This window comes from Oncorhynchus tshawytscha, linkage group LG01, assembly GCF_018296145.1.
Source record: "Oncorhynchus tshawytscha isolate Ot180627B linkage group LG01, Otsh_v2.0, whole genome shotgun sequence".
Classification (NCBI taxonomy): domain Eukaryota; kingdom Metazoa; phylum Chordata; class Actinopteri; order Salmoniformes; family Salmonidae; genus Oncorhynchus; species Oncorhynchus tshawytscha.
In genome coordinates, this window is record NC_056429.1 from 8,739,793 (window position 1) to 8,758,310 (window position 18,518).

Consider the following 18,518-nt stretch of genomic DNA (forward strand, 5'->3'; position numbering starts at 1 on the left):
CTTTTTACGTAGTAGCACAATTTCTAACTTATTTGCATTCGTTTTTCTTCCACTCCATTAATGTTGTTTTTAAGTTTTCGTTGACTTTTCTTAGCGGATGTACAATCGTCGCGAATTGAGTTATGTGGCGTTTCAGGCCCCAGAGTGAACATAATTGTACACTCGCAAAGCCGACTAAAAACGGAGTCTGAGAGGCTGCAAACTTCCCTTGCTTTGCTAATTATTTGGACCACCCACCAAGATGGCGACGGGGATTTCCTCAAGGGCATAAGGCGAGGGTGTGTCTTTTGAGTGGACTGCACACTATAGCAGGACCCAAGGGCTGAAATTCTCGATGTCTGCCCTTACTAAGGACGTACAATTCGGGATGACATGGTGTCCCCATGAGTGGCAGAACACTGAGCCAATCACAGCGCAATGCTCCTATTTTTTATCTGGCTCGCCCAACAGAAAGCCATGATCTCATTGTTTGCAAACTGATATGTGACAAATATTCATGCCAAAATAACAAGCAAAACAGGCAATCCCTCCCCCAAAACAACTAAAACGTCCCAGAATTACGGGTCTGATCACGAGTCATTCCAGCCGAAAGAATGAAACCAGGCGTGGTGTGTGGAATATTCTACATTTGTTCGTTGTGTTGACGAAATCCTTCTGAAAATAGTCATCGGTAGTCATGCGGTTGTTATTCTTCACTTCCCTCTAGCCCTTTTCTATACCAATGTCACGATGATTCATTAACGAAACGCATTTATTTTAAATTGTTTAATGTTGAGTAAGCAATGCCTGAAACGAAAGTAAGTTTATATAAGTATCGATTCGCTCTTACCACCTGCCCATCCGTTGTGGCCCATCCCTTATGACCACCTGAATAAACTATTATTTACGAGTCACTATAATATAAAAGGGTACTTCATTCGACGGCAGACAGGATGATTTGAGAAACTATTTAGGATTTTGACAGCTTCGACGTCGTTATGCAGTCCTCTTTGGTAAGATCATATTCCATTGATCAGTTGTTGATTTTATATCATTGACAAAGGATTGTTTAAAAAACGGTTTCGGAGAGTATTATCAATTCATTCATAATGAAGATATCATACATTGATTCATGGTACTGATTTGACTGACTGTACTTTGCTTATCCAGGGTATGGGAGCAGTGTCTGGTGATACCGTAGTATTCTTTGATTTGGAGACTACCGGATTAGGTATTGTACAAAATATATACCCTTGTTTTTAAATATTGTTAGGTTGATAGAGTGCTCTACTGTTTTATGCTAAAAGCCTCTATAATAAAACATTGATGTAGTAGACTTACAGTAGACTGAGGGTAATAGCCATTGTTTGGAAAAGTACCCAATTGTCGTTATACTTGAGTAAAAGTAAAGATACTCTAATAATCCACGACTAAAATTAAAGTCGCCCAGTAAAATAACACTTGAGTAAAAATCTTTATAAAGTATATGGGTTTCAAATACAGTATACTTAAGTATCAAAAGTATATGTAGTTGCTGAATGTATAGCTAAGTATCAAAAGTAGAAGTATAAATAATTTTTAAAATCCTTCAGCAAACCAGACGGCATAATTTCCGTGATTTAAAAAATATATATGTTTTACGGATAGCCAGGGACACCCTCCAACACTCAAGACATAATTTACAAATAAAGCATTTGTGTTTAGTGAGTCGGTCAGATCAGAGGCAGTAGAGATGACCAGGGATGTTCTCTAGATAAGTGTGTGAATTTGACAATTTTTCAGTCCTGATGAGTAATTTGGGGTGTCAGAGAAATTGTATGGAGTTAAAAGTACATTGTTTTCTTTAGGAAGTTAGTGGAGTAAAAGTTGTAAAAAATATATGTAAATAGCAAAGTAAGGTGCAGATACCCCAAAAGACAACTTAAGTAGTACTTTAAAGTATTTTTATTTAAGTACTTTACACCACTGGTAATAAGACTACACACACAAGGTATTGTAAATGTTAGAGCTAAGAAACCCTGTATACAATTCAGGAACTCTCTTTGGACTACTTTTAAAGCAATATATATTTCCAGTATATTTGTGACAAAGATGTGCGTGGGAGTTTATAGAGAGACAATTTGATCCCTGCTTTCTCTATTAACGAAAGTGATGTGTGAAAACGAGTTCCTGCTGTTGTGCAACATCTACTGGCTCACGTGATGGTCCAGGACAGCTATGTTCTCATATTTATCATCAATAAACCATATTATTTATGAGCCATTCACAATCTAAAAATAATCAACGTAGCCTTAACAAGCCATTGGAAATAGAGCAACATGACACATGAGCCTGTGCTGCTATTATGATAAGGTATTATTATGAACTGCACACTATGGGCCTGATTCAGAAAATGTACGCCTTTCCTATGCACTTCTCAGTAGCTGGTATTCAGACTTAACTTATGTAGGTGCGTAATGGGGTTTCAGGCGTGGTTCCCTTGCGTGCGCTGAATAAATGTAATTCAACCTCTGACAACCCTCCCACTTGCTGGCCATCAGATTTTCATGTGGAGTTTTTATTCAGTAGGGTTTATTTATCTAAAGCCATCCCTTTAAATGTGGTGTACCTTTAATTAGAAATTATATCGACAGACTCATATACTATAATATATGGAATGGTTCCGAATATTAGGGATCCATTTAAAAAATATATATATATTTTTTATTTTACCTTTATTTAACTAGGCAAGTCATTTGAGAACTAAATATAATGGTGAATCAAAAATAGTGGTTTGATTCATCCTGAAAGTTGCTATATTCAATCTACCCAAATAATACTCATTCCTCCCTAACCATGGAACTGTGAGGATAACGGTGAGGATAACGGTCCTGTACAGTCATCAGTTATAAATGTAAGGAAACTAACACTAGTGACAGTTATAAATGTATGGAAACTAACACCAAAGAGACAGTTATAAATGTCAGGAAACTAACACTAGTGACAGTTATAAATGTATGGAAACTAACACTAGTGACAGTTATAAATGTATGGAAACTAACACTAAAGTGACAGTTATAAATGTAAGGAAACTAACACTAAAGAGACAGTTATAAATGTATGGAAACTAACACTAGTGACAGTTATAAATGTAAGGAAACTAACACTAAAGAGACAGTTATAAATGTAAGGAAACTAACACTAGTGACAGTTATAAATGTATGGAAACTAACACTAGTGACAGTTATAAATGTAAGGAAACTAACACTAGTGACAGTTATAAATGTCAGGAAACTAACACCAAAGAGACAGTTATAAATGTCAGGAAACTAACACCAAAGAGACAGTTATAAATGTCAGGAAACTAACACCAAAGAGACAGTTATAAATGTCAGGAAACTAACACTAAAGAGACAGTTATAAATGTATGGAAACTAACACAAAGTGACAGTTATAAATGTAAGGAAACTAACACTAGTGACAGTTATAAATGTCAGGAAACTAACACCAAAGAGACAGTTATAAATGTCAGGAAACTAACACCAAAGAGACAGTTATAAATGTCAGGAAACTAACACCAAAGAGACAGTTATAAATGTCAGGAAACTAACACCAAAGAGACAGTTATAAATGTCAGGAAACTAACACTAGTGACAGTTATAAATGTAAGGAAACTAACACTAGTGACAGTTATAAATGTCAGGAAACTAACACCAAAGAGACAGTTATAAATGTCAGGAAACTAACACTAAAGTGACAGTTATAAATGTTTGGAAACTAACACTAAAGAGACAGTTATAAATGTATGGAAACTAACACTAAAGAGACAGTTATAAATGTAAGGAAACTAACACTAAAGAGACAGTTATAAATGTAAGGAAACTAACACTAGTGACAGTTATAAATGTCAGGAAACTAACACCAAAGAGACAGTTATAAATGTCAGGAAACTAACACCAAAGAGACAGTTATAAATGTCAGGAAACTAACACCAAAGAGACAGTTATAAATGTCAGGAAACTAACACTAGTGACAGTTATAAATGTAAGGAAACTAACACTAAAGAGACAGTTATAAATGTAAGGAAACTAACACTAAAGAGACAGTTATAAATGTAAGGAAACTAACACTAAAGAGACAGTTATAAATGTATGGAAACTAACACTAGTGACAGTTATAAATGTAAGGAAACTAACACTAAAGAGACAGTTATAAATGTCAGGAAACTAACACTAAAGTGACAGTTATAAATGTCAGGAAACTAACACTAAAGAGACAGTTATAAATGTCAAGGAAACTAACACCAAAGAGACAGTTATAAATGTCAGGAAACTAACACTAGTGACAGTTATAAATGTAAGGAAACTAACACTAAAGAGACAGTTATAAATGTCAGGAAACTAACACCAAAGAGACAGTTATAAATGTCAGGAAACTAACACCAAAGAGACAGTTATAAATGTCAGGAAACTAACACTAGTGACAGTTATAAATGTATGGAAACTAACACTAGTGACAGTTATAAATGTTTGGAAACTAACACTAGTGACAGTTATAAATGTCAGGAAACTAACACTAGTGACAGTTATAAATGTCAGGAAACTAACACTAGTGACAGTTATAAATGTTTGGAAACTAACACTAGTGACAGTTATAAATGTCAGGAAACTAACACTAGTGACAGTTATAAATGTCAGGAAACTAACACTAGTGACAGTTATAAATGTTTGGAAACTAACACTAGTGACAGTTATAAATGTTTGGAAACTAACACTAGTGACAGTTATAAATGTACGGTATGTATAGTGGCTAATATTTAGCATGATACAAATTGGGGGAAAAAATACTGGGATAAGTCCAGACAATTATACTGAACCAAAATATAAATGCAACATGTTAACATGTAAAGTGTTTCAAGGATCTGTACACAATTCCTGGAAGCTAAAAATGTCCCAGTTCTTCCATGACCTGCATACTCACCAGCATGTTTGAGATGCTCAGGATCGACTAGTATGACAGCGTGTTCCAGTTCCCGCCATTGAAGTGGAGTGGGACAACATTCCACAGGCCACAATCAACAGCCTGATCATCTCTAAGCAAAGGAGATGTGTCGTGCTGCATGAGGCAAATGGTCACACCAGATACTGACAGGTTTTCTGATCAACACCCCTACTTTTTTGTTAGGTATCTGTGACCAACAGATGCATATCTGTATTCCCAGAGTCATGTGAAATCCATAGATTAGGGCCTAATGAATGTATTTCAATGGACCAATTTCCTTATGAACTGTAATTCAGTAAAATTGTTGTGTTTATATTTTTGTTTCCGTGTAAAACATTCTAGAAATCATAAAACAACTCTGTAGGTTTGGCGCTGTACTGTCATGGCTACAGAAGCCGATAGCGTGGATCTCCACATTTAATCTCTGCAAGTTATAAGACCAGCATTTCATAAACCTCACTGTGGAAAAGGTGATATGTTGATATGCTTCAGTTTGCTGCCATATGACTGGTTTCACATTTGTCTCCACATTTGTTTCCAGCGATCATACGGCTATATTTCCAATTCCCTTATCCAAACGGCTTAATCATTCACCTAGCTCTTATCAATAGCTCTTATCAATAGCTCTTATCAATTAGTAAATTACAGTGCATGGATAATGCTGTTATTTCTATTGGGGGGAAAAATGAAAGTAGATGTTCTTCCACTTGGAACAGACAGGTTGCTCGACTTTATTCATCGTGCGTAAAGGTGGTGGAATTATGAAGTATTCAAGTCAAGGTCAGATTACGGTGTATCTGTGGACACTCCTCCTCCACGACCTTCATTTATTTGACCTGCACACCAAACGAATAGCGGGTGAATAGCATTATCTCATGCTTAAAGTTCAAGGTCAGAAATAAGTGTAGGGAAAAAAGGCATAAAAAGGAATGATGTTCCATTTACCTGCGATTTAACTCAGGTCAACCCCCCCCCCTATTAGTAAACAGGTGCTGCATTACTCATAAATGTTTTTTACACAGAACCAAAACGTCTTCTGCAGGGACAGCCGAGGCACACATTGTTTTAGTTTGCACCTTTGTTCATATTTTACATGTGAATCCAGCCTTGCCACAATACTGGCAAGTATTAAACCTACTTACCAATAACCCTAACCCCTCCTAACCTTAACCAAACTGTGAATAGAGTTTAACAGTGCATAAGGGTAAACGGTACTGTCCTTTAAATATGACGGAATCTCCATCTACCTCCATAGACACATCCATGTGTGACATCATCCAGCTGTCGGCCATCAGCGGGGAGAGGTCATTCAACGTGTATGCTGTTCCCCGTTGCACCATGACGGACGAGGCCTCCAGGGTCACAGGGTTCACCGTCAGGGACCACCGGACCCTGCTCCTACACGGTCGACGGGTGGACACCATCCCCCTCAGGGAGGTCCTCACCTCCTTCATCTCCTTCCTCCGCTCCTTCCACAAGCCCCTGCTGGCGGCCCACAATGCCCGGCGCTTCGACTGCCCCGTGCTGGCCAGGGCTCTGAGGGAATGCTCCCTGACGGACGAGTTCCAGGAAGTAGTGTCTGGTTTCCTAGATACTTTCAGGATTAGTAAGGAGATGTTTCCATCCAAACTGGCCAAGTACTCTCAGGAGTACATGGTGAAGGTGTTCCTCAATAAGACGTACGATGCTCACAATGCCTTGGAGGATGTCAAGGCCCTGCAGGAGCTCTATCAAAAATGGAGTCCCAGCCAGGAACTGGTGCGCCGTCACACCTTCCCCCTGTAACATGCCTCTAACCCATACACTAGAAGGGTTTTTTGATCGAGGGAAGCATCTGTAAAAAATATATATATAATATATATTACACATGCAGGTTTTTTCAGTGTTTTCACACTGTATTTCCACAGTTACTTGTTTCTGATCGAGGGAAGCATCTGTATTAATATTAATAATAATAATAATATTTTATTACACTCAGGTTATTTGTGTGCCCTGGTCTTTCCTGTGCATATATAACTTTTGTGGATGATCTTGTCCACAGTATAAAAATAAGAATATGTAACTAAGTATTGTCATGCACAATTTTAGCAAACAATAATCATGTGGTAGCGTGTGTAAAAAATAAATGTTTTTTTAATGGTTTTAAACATGCTTTATAAAATTGTTATTTGAAAATTGTTATGAATTAAAGTCTGAAACAGGTTTAGGATTTTTGTTGTCTTCTTGGTTGCAATGTAAACATATATGAAGAAATGGGCCTACCTTGGAGAAACTACTGACTATTAAGTTGGACAAGAACTGGGGATAAAATCTAAACAAATCTGTCAAACCTAATGGATTCTGTGCTTCTCAATAACATTAATAATGCTATATGAGAAACTCAGGGAAACGTTTTGGTTGGACAACTAATTTCAGGTCGAGAGGGATCAACTCATTAGTGGACTGCGCTTTTCAGGGTCCAGCGGCACTATCATCTCAGTGGATCTGTCAGGAAAAATGTGTGTTTCGAAAGGAGTGGTCGTTCCTTTAGAAACCCCCACTTCTCCTTATATGGTTCCTTTAGAAACCCCCACTTCTCCTTATATGGTTCCTTTAGAAACCCCCACTTCTCCTTATATGGTTCCTTTAGAAACCCCCACTTATCCTTATATGGTTCCTTTAGAAACCCCCACTTCTCCTTATATGATTCCTTTAGAAACCCCCACTTATCCTTATATGGTTCCTTCAGAAATGCCCACTTCTCCTTATATGGTTCCTTTAGAAACCCCCATGTCTCCTATGGTTCCTTTAGAAACCCCCACTTCTCCTTCTATGGTTCCTTTAGAAACCCCCACTTATCCTTATATGGTTCCTTTAGAAACCCCCACTTATCCTTATATGGTTCCTTTAGAAACCCCCACTTATCCTTATATGGTTCCTTTAGAAACCCCCACTTATCCTTATATGGTTCCTTTCGAAACGCTGACTCCGTTCGACACCCCTGCGTTTCCTGAGAGACGACCTATCAGTAAATGGAAGCATAGACACCCTGAGCGATGACTGAATTTTTGTATGGAGGTCAATGAGAGAGTGTTGAATTTTGATCAACAAAAAATGCAATTGCTAATTTGCTACTGTATGTGATGCCTAGAAGTTTCGTAATTGTATTTATTTTCGGTGATATCAATTACCCAAACAAAGACTTTCTTTAAAAAAAGTATACTTTGTCATAAGACTTCATATGGGCAAATAAAACTCATAGAATAAAAAGGAAAGTTTAACATCTTCCTAAATCTGAGGCTGGTTTTAACCTTCCAGATTTGGAATTGTATCAACTCACCAGCCGAGGCGTTTACTTGCAACATATAGTTAAATACACTGAAGAGGAACAATGGGTACATATTGAAGATACGCTCATCCCCAAAATCTTCTTATGTGTATATTTTCAAGGGAAAAGCTAAGAACATGAACAACTTGATAGTTAAGAACACTATAACAGTATGGAAGAAAATGAAAGGTATTCTCCGTGAACCAATATCAGTCCCTAAAAACACACCTTTATGGAACAAACCTAGGATAGCTTTTCAGAATGCACAGATAAATTGGTCTACATGGAAAACTATAAAGGCATAGAAACTGTAAATGACTTGGTAACAGGAAATACATTTATTTCAATGACAGAATTAAAAAGCCATTTTGGATTGATACATATGCAATTTAAATGTTTCATATCACAGAAATTCTGATTGAAATCTTTTGGACATCAGAGAAACCTTGAGGGAATCTTATTTGAGTCAGAAAAGGATGATCATATGATAGGTAAGATATACAAAACCTTGCAGAGAGCCAATCCAACTGACAATCTCTTAGAAACAAAATATAAACTATTGGAACCAAGACTTTAAAACAACATATGTTTAAAAAAACGTATGTTGAAGCATAACTTACGAAATTACAGTTAACAAAAATGTATGCTTAATCCAGTATAAACTAATGTATAGAATTTATTATACACAAGACAAAATTCACCAATGACAATGACTCATTCCCAATGAGCCATGCTTTCTGGGAACGCTAATGAAGTCCAAAAGTGATGGGCGGAGCTAGAAAGTTGGCTGTCAGAAGTATTAGAATGTAAAACCTACTTTTAATCCGTCTGTCTGCATATTTCAAGACATGGCATATGGGGTTGTAGTGAGATACCCAATGGACTGGACGATTCTCTTCTCATCACTCATCTTGAAAAAAAAACGTATACTAAAAACGTGGGAGTAAATCACTCCGACACCATTAACACAATGGAAAAATAAAATGATTTATTATTGAAATATTGTAATAGCATGTGTGACCAAGAAAAACAAATTGCTACAATTTAAGGCCATGTGGCAAACAATAATGCAGGCACTGTGGATGAGGGTGTGGCCAGGCACTGTGGATGGGGGTGTGGCCAGACACTGTGGATGGGGGTGTGGCCAGGCACTGTGGATGAAGGTGTGGCCAGACACTGGGGATGGGGGTGTGGCCAGGCACTGTGGATGGAGGTGTGGCCAGGCACTGGGGATGGGGGTGTGGCCAGGCACTGGGGATGGGGGTTTGGCCAGGCACTGTGGATGGAGGTGTGGCCAGACACTGGGGATGGGGGTGTGGCCAGGCACTGTGGATGGGGGTGTGGCCAGGCACTAGGGATGGAGGTGTGGCCAGGCACTGGGGATGGGGGTGTGGCCAGGCACTGGGGATGGGGGTGTGGCCAGGCACTGTGGATGGAGGTGTGGCCAGACACTGGGGATGGGGGTGTGGCCAGGCACTGTGGATGGGGGTGTGGCCAGGCACTGGGGATGGAGGTGTGGCCAGGCACTGGGGATGGAGGTGTGGCCAGGCACTGGGGATGGGGGTGTGGCCAGGCACTGGGGATGGAGGTGTGGCCAGGCACTGGGGATGGGGGTGTGGCCAGGCACTGGGGATGGAGGTGTGGCCAGGCACTGGGGATGAAGGTGTGGCCAGGCACTGGGGATGGAGGTGTGGCCAGGCACTGGGGATGGAGGTGTGGCCAGGCACTGGGGATTGAGGTGTGGCCAGGCACTGGGGATTGAGGTGTGGCCAGGCACTGGGGATTGAGGTGTGGCCAGGCACTGGGGATGGAGGTGTGGCCAGGCACTGGGGATGGAGTTGTGGCCAGGCACTGGGGATGGAGGTGTGGCCAGGCACTGGGGATGGAGGTGTGGCCAGGCACTGGGGATGGAGGTGTGGCCAGGCACTGGGGATTGAGGTGTGGCCAGGCACTGGGGATGGAGGTGTGGCCAGGCACTGGGGATGGAGGTATGGCCAGGCACTGGGGATGGAGGTGTGGCCAGGCACTGGGGATTGAGGTGTGGCCAGGCACTGGGGATGGAGGTGTGGCCAGGCACTGGGGATGGAGGTGTGGCCAGGCACTGGGGATGGAGGTGTGGCCAGGCACTGGGGATGGAGGTGTGGCCAGGCACTGGGGATGGAGGTGTGGCCAGGCACTGGGGATGGAGGTGTGGCCAGGCACTGGGGATGGGGGTGTGGCCAGGCACTGGGGATGGAGGTGTGGCCAGGCACTGGGGATGGAGGTGTGGCCAGGCACTGGGGATGGAGGTGTGGCCAGGCACTGGGGATGGAGGTGTGGCCAGGCACTGGGGATGGAGGTGTGGCCAGGCACTGGGGATGGAGGTGTGGCCAGGGACTGGGGATTGAGGTGTGAGCATGCGAGTCTGGGCAGATGAGATGGAGTCATTATTTGTAAGTCTGTCTGTAAATTGTTGTTCGTATGTGTAACTGGTTTGGGGGAATTATTTTTGTATATATTTTTTTATTTAAAAAGTAATTTCGTAATGGTTAGGTTGTTATGAATGCACTGATATAAGTGGGTGTAAGTGGCATTTAGGCATCTTTGGTAAAAACACCAACTTATATTGTTAAATAAAGGTTAAATAAAAATAAAATAAAAATTATTGAAAATATATATACCGGAGTTGTGCCTGGATATAACCTGTTTTAGCATGGACATTGCCATTGAGGGACTACACCATATTAAAGTAGTCAACTGGTGGAGATTCCTATGAGTTGGGAGCAATAAGCCAATGAAGAAGAAAATGTACAACTTTAAAATGGAGATAGCCTCAATGGCGCTTCCCATGCTGTCACAGACAATATAATGGCACAGATACAAAAGCGAGTCCTCTATCTCTATGGTCTGTTGTTCACACACTTATATCTTCCCTCTCATTGGCTAGAATGGTCCCACCTGATTATCGCTTCCTCCCGCATGCCTTCCATCTTTGAGGGCATGTATTTCCATTGTTAGAGTGGTCACTTGAGAAAGTAGAAACCTTCCATCATCCCAGAGAAGAGTCCCCTAAGCAAGCTGGTCCTGGGGCTCTGTTCACAAACACGAACACACCTAACAGATCCCCAGGACAGAAACACAATTAGACCCAACCAAATCCTGAGAAAACAAAAAGATAATTTACTTGACACATTGGAAAGAATTTGCAAAAAAACAGAGTAAACTAGAATGCTATTTGGCCCTAAACAGAGAGTACACAGTGGCAGAATACCTGGCCACTGTGACTAACCCAAACTTAAGGAAAGCTTTAACTATGCACAGACTCAGTGAGCATAGCCTTGCTATCGCTGTAGGCAGACCTGGCTCTCAAGAGAAGACAGGCTATGTGCTCACTGCCCACAAAATGAGGTGGAAACTGAGCTGCACTTCCTTACCTCCTGCCCAATGTATGATGACCATATTAGAGACACATATTTCCCTCAGATTACACAGACCCACAAATAATTCATATTTATGTTTATTTATTTTCCCTTTTTTACTTTAACTATTTGCACATCATTACAACACTGTATATAGACATAAGATGACATTTGAAAAGTCTTTATTATTTTGGAACTTCTGTGAGTGTAATATGTAGTGTTAACTTTTTATTGTTTATTTCACTTTTGTTTATCTATTTCTCTTGCTTCGCCAATGTAAACACATGTTTCGTCAATAAAGCCCCTTGAATTGAAATGTGTCTGCAGAAGGGAAAAGCCTAGATGTCCATGTCAAATCAAATCAAACTTTATGGTTTATGGCAATTGTGGTTGGAACAACGTTTTTGGCATGTCCGACTAGGGCTCCCTGCCATCCAGGACCTCTATACCAGGCGGTGTCGGAGGAAGGCCCTATAAATTGTCCGTCTCCAGCCACCCAAGCCATAGACTGATCTCTTTGCTACAGCACGGCAAGTGGTAAAGGTGCACCAAGTCTGGAACCAACATGACCCTGAACAGATTCTACCCCCAAGCCATAAGACTGCTAAATAGTTAGTTAAATAGTTCACCAAATGGCAACCCAGATTGTCTGCATTGACTCATCACATACACTGCTGCTACTGTTTACTATCAGTCGTTTTCCCCCTAGTTATATGTACATATTTACCTCAATTACCTAGTACCACTTGTATCGACTCGGTACTCATACCTCTTGTATTTAGCCAAGTTATCGTTACTCATTGTGTATCTATTAATACTTTCATTATTACTTGTTTTACTTTTCTGTTATTTCTCTCATTTCTTTCTCCCTGCATTGTTGGGAAGGGCTGTAAGGAAGCATTTCACTGTTAGTCCACACCTTTTGTCTACAAAACATGTGACGAATAAAATGTTATTTAATTTTTACCTTGTTTTTTCAACCCCTTCCAGTTGGTGGCGGCAATACACCTTTTTGGGGGATGTAGTTCGCCATGAAACGCACAAGAAGAAGAAGAAGAAGAAGAAGCGGAAGAAGACGTCACAGTAAGAACAATGGTTTGTCATACACATCTTTGACATTGTCGTCTTTCTAGAGTTTCCTCCCTCATTGTACTAGTGTTTGTGCTGTTGCCCAAGGTTTGGGATTTCCGACACTAGCTGAATAGCCCCAAATAGAATAGTAAGAATCCAAGCAAATTAGAGAATTGATTTGGTCTAGTGATATTTGTGGTTTCATTGTCTTGTCTCTAGCGAATTGTTTGCTCTCATAACTTAATTCAGGGCGCATTTATAGTAAATCGTCAGCTTGAGCTCTGCATTTTCACAACATTTTTCTCTTTTGATTTATAGACGTGATGAGAACTAATGGAAAATGAGAACAATCGCCTCGTTGTGGCCACCAGCCCTGCCCGAAGTTTGGTTTTCTTTGACTTGGAGACAACAGGACTTGGTCAGTCACTCGATATTCTTGCTACATTAGTGCAGTTTGTCGTGTTGTTGATACATTGTTGCAGTTTGGTTGGGGTCCCTACTTTTGCTCTTGCAACAGTGTATGAAGAACCAACGTTGGCGCGATGTTTATACACTTTCAATCAAAGACAACGTTTACGTTTTTTCATAATCATTCAATGTAATCATGTAGGGCAGGTGATATTAATTTAATTTCCCATAGTAGTGTGATCAGTCTGTCTTGGTTCTGGGGACCAACAACAGACCTGCCAACATGCACGCATTTTGCGTACGCCCGAATATTTTCTATATAACATTTTAATTAATAAATACACGGAGTAAATCTAACATCCCGATTCTCGAGCTGCAACACACAGACATGTGCGTAATTTTGTCAACGGACATGGAGATTAATACATAATTATTCGACGTAGCTACCCAGTGTCTGCCCCTCGTTGTTATTGCAGCCAGTCAGTAAAGCTATGTCAGACGACGAGAGTGAGGAAACAGGCAGAGCAGTAACTCCGAACCCCCAAAAAAGCAGAATACACGCGCCTCAGAAGTTCCTTCCTCGATACCAGAAGTGGTCATGCTTGACGCAATCTAAGCTATCATATCATGCATTTTATACTTTGTGCAAGTAGGATGACATCAGTCATCAAGGAAGTTCAGGTAAGTGCTTACAAATAAGGATGCTAAATGATTTGATCCTAAGAAATATTGGATAATATTACTATTGCCCATATTACTTAGTGATTTGAATAAATGGGTCATATAAAATGAATACAGCCATGGCCATGTTATTTTCCCACTCAATTTATTGTACAATGTGGTTCCTCTTTCACTTTTAGATTGTAGACATCATGTGGATGGGAAAAGGCATCAGGAGCTACTGGCAGCTACAGCATCAACCCCAGCTATAGCAACCTTTTCCCACCAAGCCAGTGATTTTATTTATTTCATTTTTATTGAACCTTTATTTAACTAGGCAAGCCAGTTACATTGATGGCCTAGGAACAGTGGGTTAACTGCCTTGTTCAGGGGCAGAACAACAAATTTTTACCTTGTCAGCAAAGGGATTCGATCTAGCAACCTTTCGGTTACTGGCCCAACGCTCTAATCACTAGGCTACCCGCCCCATCGAATCCTCAAGCTGACAAGGTAAAAATCTGTCGTTCTGCCTAGTTAAATAAAATAAAAATCTGGGCTGAAACTCTCTTTACGGCATATATTGTTGCACACAACCTGCTGTTGTGTGGCAGACCATGCAGGGCCACGTTTTCAGAAGATGTTTCCCAACAGTGACATCACAAAGCAGTATGGCTGTGCCAGGACGAAGACTGCAAACATCAAAACACTGGGGCAATGAAGAGGTGTCCTTTCAGCCTGGCTACCGATGGCAGTACCGACATGGAGCATGTCAAAATGTAACCGATTGTATTACGGCTCTTCGATGCAAGTATGGGCAAGGAAGTAGTGTTATGTGAATCGAGAGAGAGTCTACAGGAAGAGCTGTAATTGACACTGAAATGAAGAAGAGGAGCATTCCGTGGTGCAATTGTGAGTTTTTTTAGTGGATAATGCTGCTGTCGTACAAGGTCTGGGAAAAGGGGTGGCAGAATTTGTGAAGACCCGAAATGAAAATGTGTACTTGGTTGGTTGTGCCTGACATTTGCTACACAGCTGCAGAGAGGGCATCGAGGCAACTCAGTGTTCATACTGAAGACTTTCTCTTAACCATCTCGACAAGAGTAGCAAGAGGAAGGCTTCTCTGTTTGACACTGATGTCAGGAAGATTTTGAAGCTGGTATCTACAAGATGGTTGTCCCTTGGCCAGTGTATCAACCGCCTTCTGCAGCAATGGGATCCTCTGTGTTCTTTGCCGATGAGGTATCGGAGAAAGACCACTGTGCCCCCGAGCTTCACCACAACAGCCACATCCTCGTCCTCACTTGAGCCCTCTGCTAGGCAGCCCAAGAGTTTTTCCTCCTCCAACACCACATTGCCAATGCCACGGCTCAAGCCCCCAGCTGACTCTATGAAGCCCCCAGCTGACTCTATGAAGCCCCCAGCTGACTCTACGAAGCCCCCAGCTGACTCTACGAAGCCCCCAGCTGACTCTACTCCACCAGGCTCCCCCGAGCCTCCACCTGGCTCCCCCGAGCCTCCACCTGGCTCCCCCGAGCCTCCACCTGGCTCACCCGAGCCCTCACCGGGCTCCCCCGAGCCCCCACCGGGCTCCCCCGTGCCCTCACCTGGCTCCTCTGGAAGCAAAGTTATGCCATCCTCTATCAAATGTGGACCTACTGACAAAACCTTCGACCTGACTCTCAGTATCTGTTCAAGCAAAGGGATATTGGGGACAAAGTGGCAAAACAAAATCCTGAGAATCCTGAGAAAGTCCTAAAATCTCTCACAGATCAGGTATCAAAAATCTATGCATACTTTTTTTACAGAGAGCCATATCAATTTTTTTATGTCGGAAATCTGATTCTGCAACGAGAGGAGCCGTGTGTTCAAATTTTACTGTCAATTTTAGAGATGCAACTGCAGAAACTAATGTTGTCCTTCTACAAGCCAGACACTGTCACTACCCTTATGATGGCAGAAACGAGTAGTGGTGTCAAGCCTACACACTACCTGGAGAGACAAAACCAGCTTCCTGACGAGCTGTCCATTGGCCAGGACACCCGCACCTACATAGGAAGCCTTCTAGGCAGATGTCAGAAACGTCTTTTCTTCTGCAGTAGACTACATGTAGCTGAAATGTCCATTTGGAGATGTGCTCTTCCAGCAGGCAGTGGTCGCTGACATCGCCAAGAGGCAGACTGCCAAGTTCTCAACCTTTTCATGGCTTTCCCTGTGTTATTCCTGAGGGAGCCTCTGTTGATCTGGTGGAAGATGAGTTTAGACTCTATCAGGCAACAACCTTTGAGCACGGATCAGGCCTGGAGAGAAATCGGCACAATGAGAAGGGGGGGGCCAGCCTGGTCTACTCCCACCTTTCGGCTGTGATGCTAGGGACATTGGTCATATTCCACAGCAATGCAGACTGTGAAGAAGGTTTCAATGATTGCCAGAGGAACTGTTTGTCATAGAGAAGTCTACCCTGATGCTCTGCTGCGTAAGGTTAAATCTGCTAGCTACCAGGCAAATCTGTCTAGGAAATGGAAGGTTTGTTGTCACCCACTGTTCCCTGTCGTAGCCTTTTCCTTTTTATTATGGGTAACATGCTGATTTGATACTGATGCTCTGCTCTGCTCAAACATTTGTTCTTATCATATCAGAGTTTAAAAATAAATATCGTGGCTTAAGACATTTTGTACCTAAACAAATAACTTTGTTATTATTTGTTTTAATAAAATAAAATAAACTCCAAGAATAAAGGCCCTTTGTGTGTTCTTTCCAATTACATCATGTTAGTGACGTTTTACCATATGTGTAAATAGAATGCTGTCAAGGTATTCCAACCTTGTATAGACTTGATTTGGTACAATTCTATAATTGCAATCAGACTCACAAACAGCGTGTGTGCGCGGGGGGGAACCCCTATTCGGCACGTGCTATGCCTGCGAGTTGAATCTCCAATTTGCCACGCATCTGGTACTCTTAAAAAGTTGGACAAGGTTGGCAGGTCTGCAACAGGCTTTTGTCTCAGGCAGCCCAGAACTAACACAGATAGAATCAAAGAATATCACGGATATGAATTCACCTTGAATCAGGTGTGTAGATCTGTAGTGGAAGAAAACCCTTCAACCCCTGTGGGTCTCCAGGACCGGGACTGAAAATCTCTAACCTAATGTTATGTGAACGTCTCAATCATTTCTATACGGGCTATCGTGGTCTTGAAAACTGAGTGTTTGTAATGCTTGTCATTCCAACAGGTCAGAGCTGTGAAATCGTTCAGCTGGCTGCAGTAAGTGGGGGTCACTCCCTGAACCTCTACACTGTCCCTCGATGTCGGATGCAGCGTGGAGCCGCCAAGGTCACAGGCTTCAGAGTCTGGAGGCACAGGCTCTACCACCATCGCTGCCCTGTCCTGACCAACTCCCTCAAAGAAGTCCTAGTCTCCTTCATAGCCTTCTTGCGCATGCTTGACCGCCCAATTGTCGTTGGTCACAATATCCGTCGCTTCGACTGCCCTGTGCTAGCTAGAGGGCTTGATGAGTTTGACCTTAAAGCGGAGTTCCAGTTCGCAGTTTCTGGTTGCTTGGACACGCTCCCGTTGGCGCGAGAGATTCTGAAGGGACGCGGACTCCAGAGTTTTCGTCAGGAAAACCTTGTTCGGATAGTGGTTGGCATCTCCTATGAGGCACATGATGCCTTGGAGGATGTGCGGGCACTGCAGAGGCTCTATGGTGCCCTCAGGCCCACGCCAGAGCAGGTCCTCAGGCAGAGCTTCACCCTGGACACCATGGCAGAGCCAGCACCCAAGCAGCCCCCTGCAGCCAAGGCCAAGGGGTCCTGTAGGGCAACAGGTCAGTGGCCCCTGTGGAAGAACTTCAAACAGGAAGTGAAGGTCACAGAGGGACCCAAAGGGGACACCACAGGCCAGGGTGATGCAACTCTTATTATGGATAATGGTTGTAAATGAAACGAAATGGGCATTTTCACATGTTGTGGAGATTATAAATTACAGACGCTCAGTTAAATAATTTAAGGTTCTGACTTTGTGATGGATTGTAATATGTTTGTGTAATTGTTTTTAAATTCAATGTTTTCAGAAAATAAAGCTGTTATTTTGTTTTTGTAGCACTTCAACCTGTTAGGGGAATTCAACCAGAGATGGGTTAGAACAGTTACCTGCTACCCTCCCAGGGTAATTGTTAGCCATAGCATTTACACAGAGATATCTATCAAACGTCTTAGAATAGGGAGTGCTGATTTTATGATCAGGTTTGCCTTCTTAAATCCCTATGAATAATATTACATGGAGATGGGACCTGATCCTAGATCAGCACCACTACTCTGAGATGCTCTCCTTTCCAAATTCTACTTTACCAATAATGTTGTGGGTTTGTTACATTTGTTGAGGAATAAAAGTACATTCAAAAGGTGTGTAGTAGGCTAGAAATGTATCTTTTTTTGAGAAAAGGGGATTGGCAAGATTAGAACCTGTGAACTTCTGGAACCTAATCCCACTGTGTTCACTGTGGCAGTGGGGGGGAAGTGCACAACCATTGTTATTTCACATATTTAAAGAGACACTAACGTACTCACACAGGAGAGACCCATATCACTGGTCCCAGTGTGGGAATAATTACACACCCTCTGGTGCCTTAAAGAGACACTAACGTACTCACACAGGAGAGAAGCCATATCACTGCTCCCAGTGTGGGAATAATTACACACCCTCTAGTGTCTTA

At 42.0% G+C, this 18,518-nt stretch overlaps 2 protein-coding genes across 4 annotated transcripts; both read left to right on the top strand.

Moving 5' to 3' along the window:
- The first annotated feature begins 537 nt into the window (after window positions 1–537).
- LOC112217407 (protein PML) lies at window positions 538–7,161 on the top strand. Its single transcript, XM_024377657.2, has 3 exons — window positions 538–992; window positions 1,150–1,210; window positions 6,215–7,161. Exons 1-3 carry the CDS (start codon window positions 978–980, stop codon window positions 6,742–6,744), a joined length of 606 nt encoding a protein of 201 aa, XP_024233425.1. The 5' UTR covers window positions 538–977; the 3' UTR covers window positions 6,745–7,161.
- Window positions 7,162–12,651: 5,490 nt separating this feature from the next.
- On the top strand, window positions 12,652–18,210 carry LOC112217406. 3 transcript variants are annotated; one of them, XM_024377656.2, is made up of 3 exons: window positions 12,652–12,747; window positions 13,054–13,153; window positions 17,037–18,210. In XM_024377656.2, the coding sequence occupies exons 2-3, from the start codon at window positions 13,069–13,071 to the stop codon at window positions 17,744–17,746; spliced, it is 795 nt and encodes a 264-aa protein (XP_024233424.1). In that variant the 5' UTR covers window positions 12,652–12,747; window positions 13,054–13,068; the 3' UTR covers window positions 17,747–18,210. The 3 variants fall into 3 exon arrangements, with proteins under 3 accessions (XP_024233424.1, XP_024233422.1, XP_024233423.1); XM_024377654.2 differs by having other exon boundaries at window positions 12,665–12,759; XM_024377655.2 differs by having other exon boundaries at window positions 12,745–12,883.
- The last annotated feature ends 308 nt before the right edge of the window (window positions 18,211–18,518 follow it).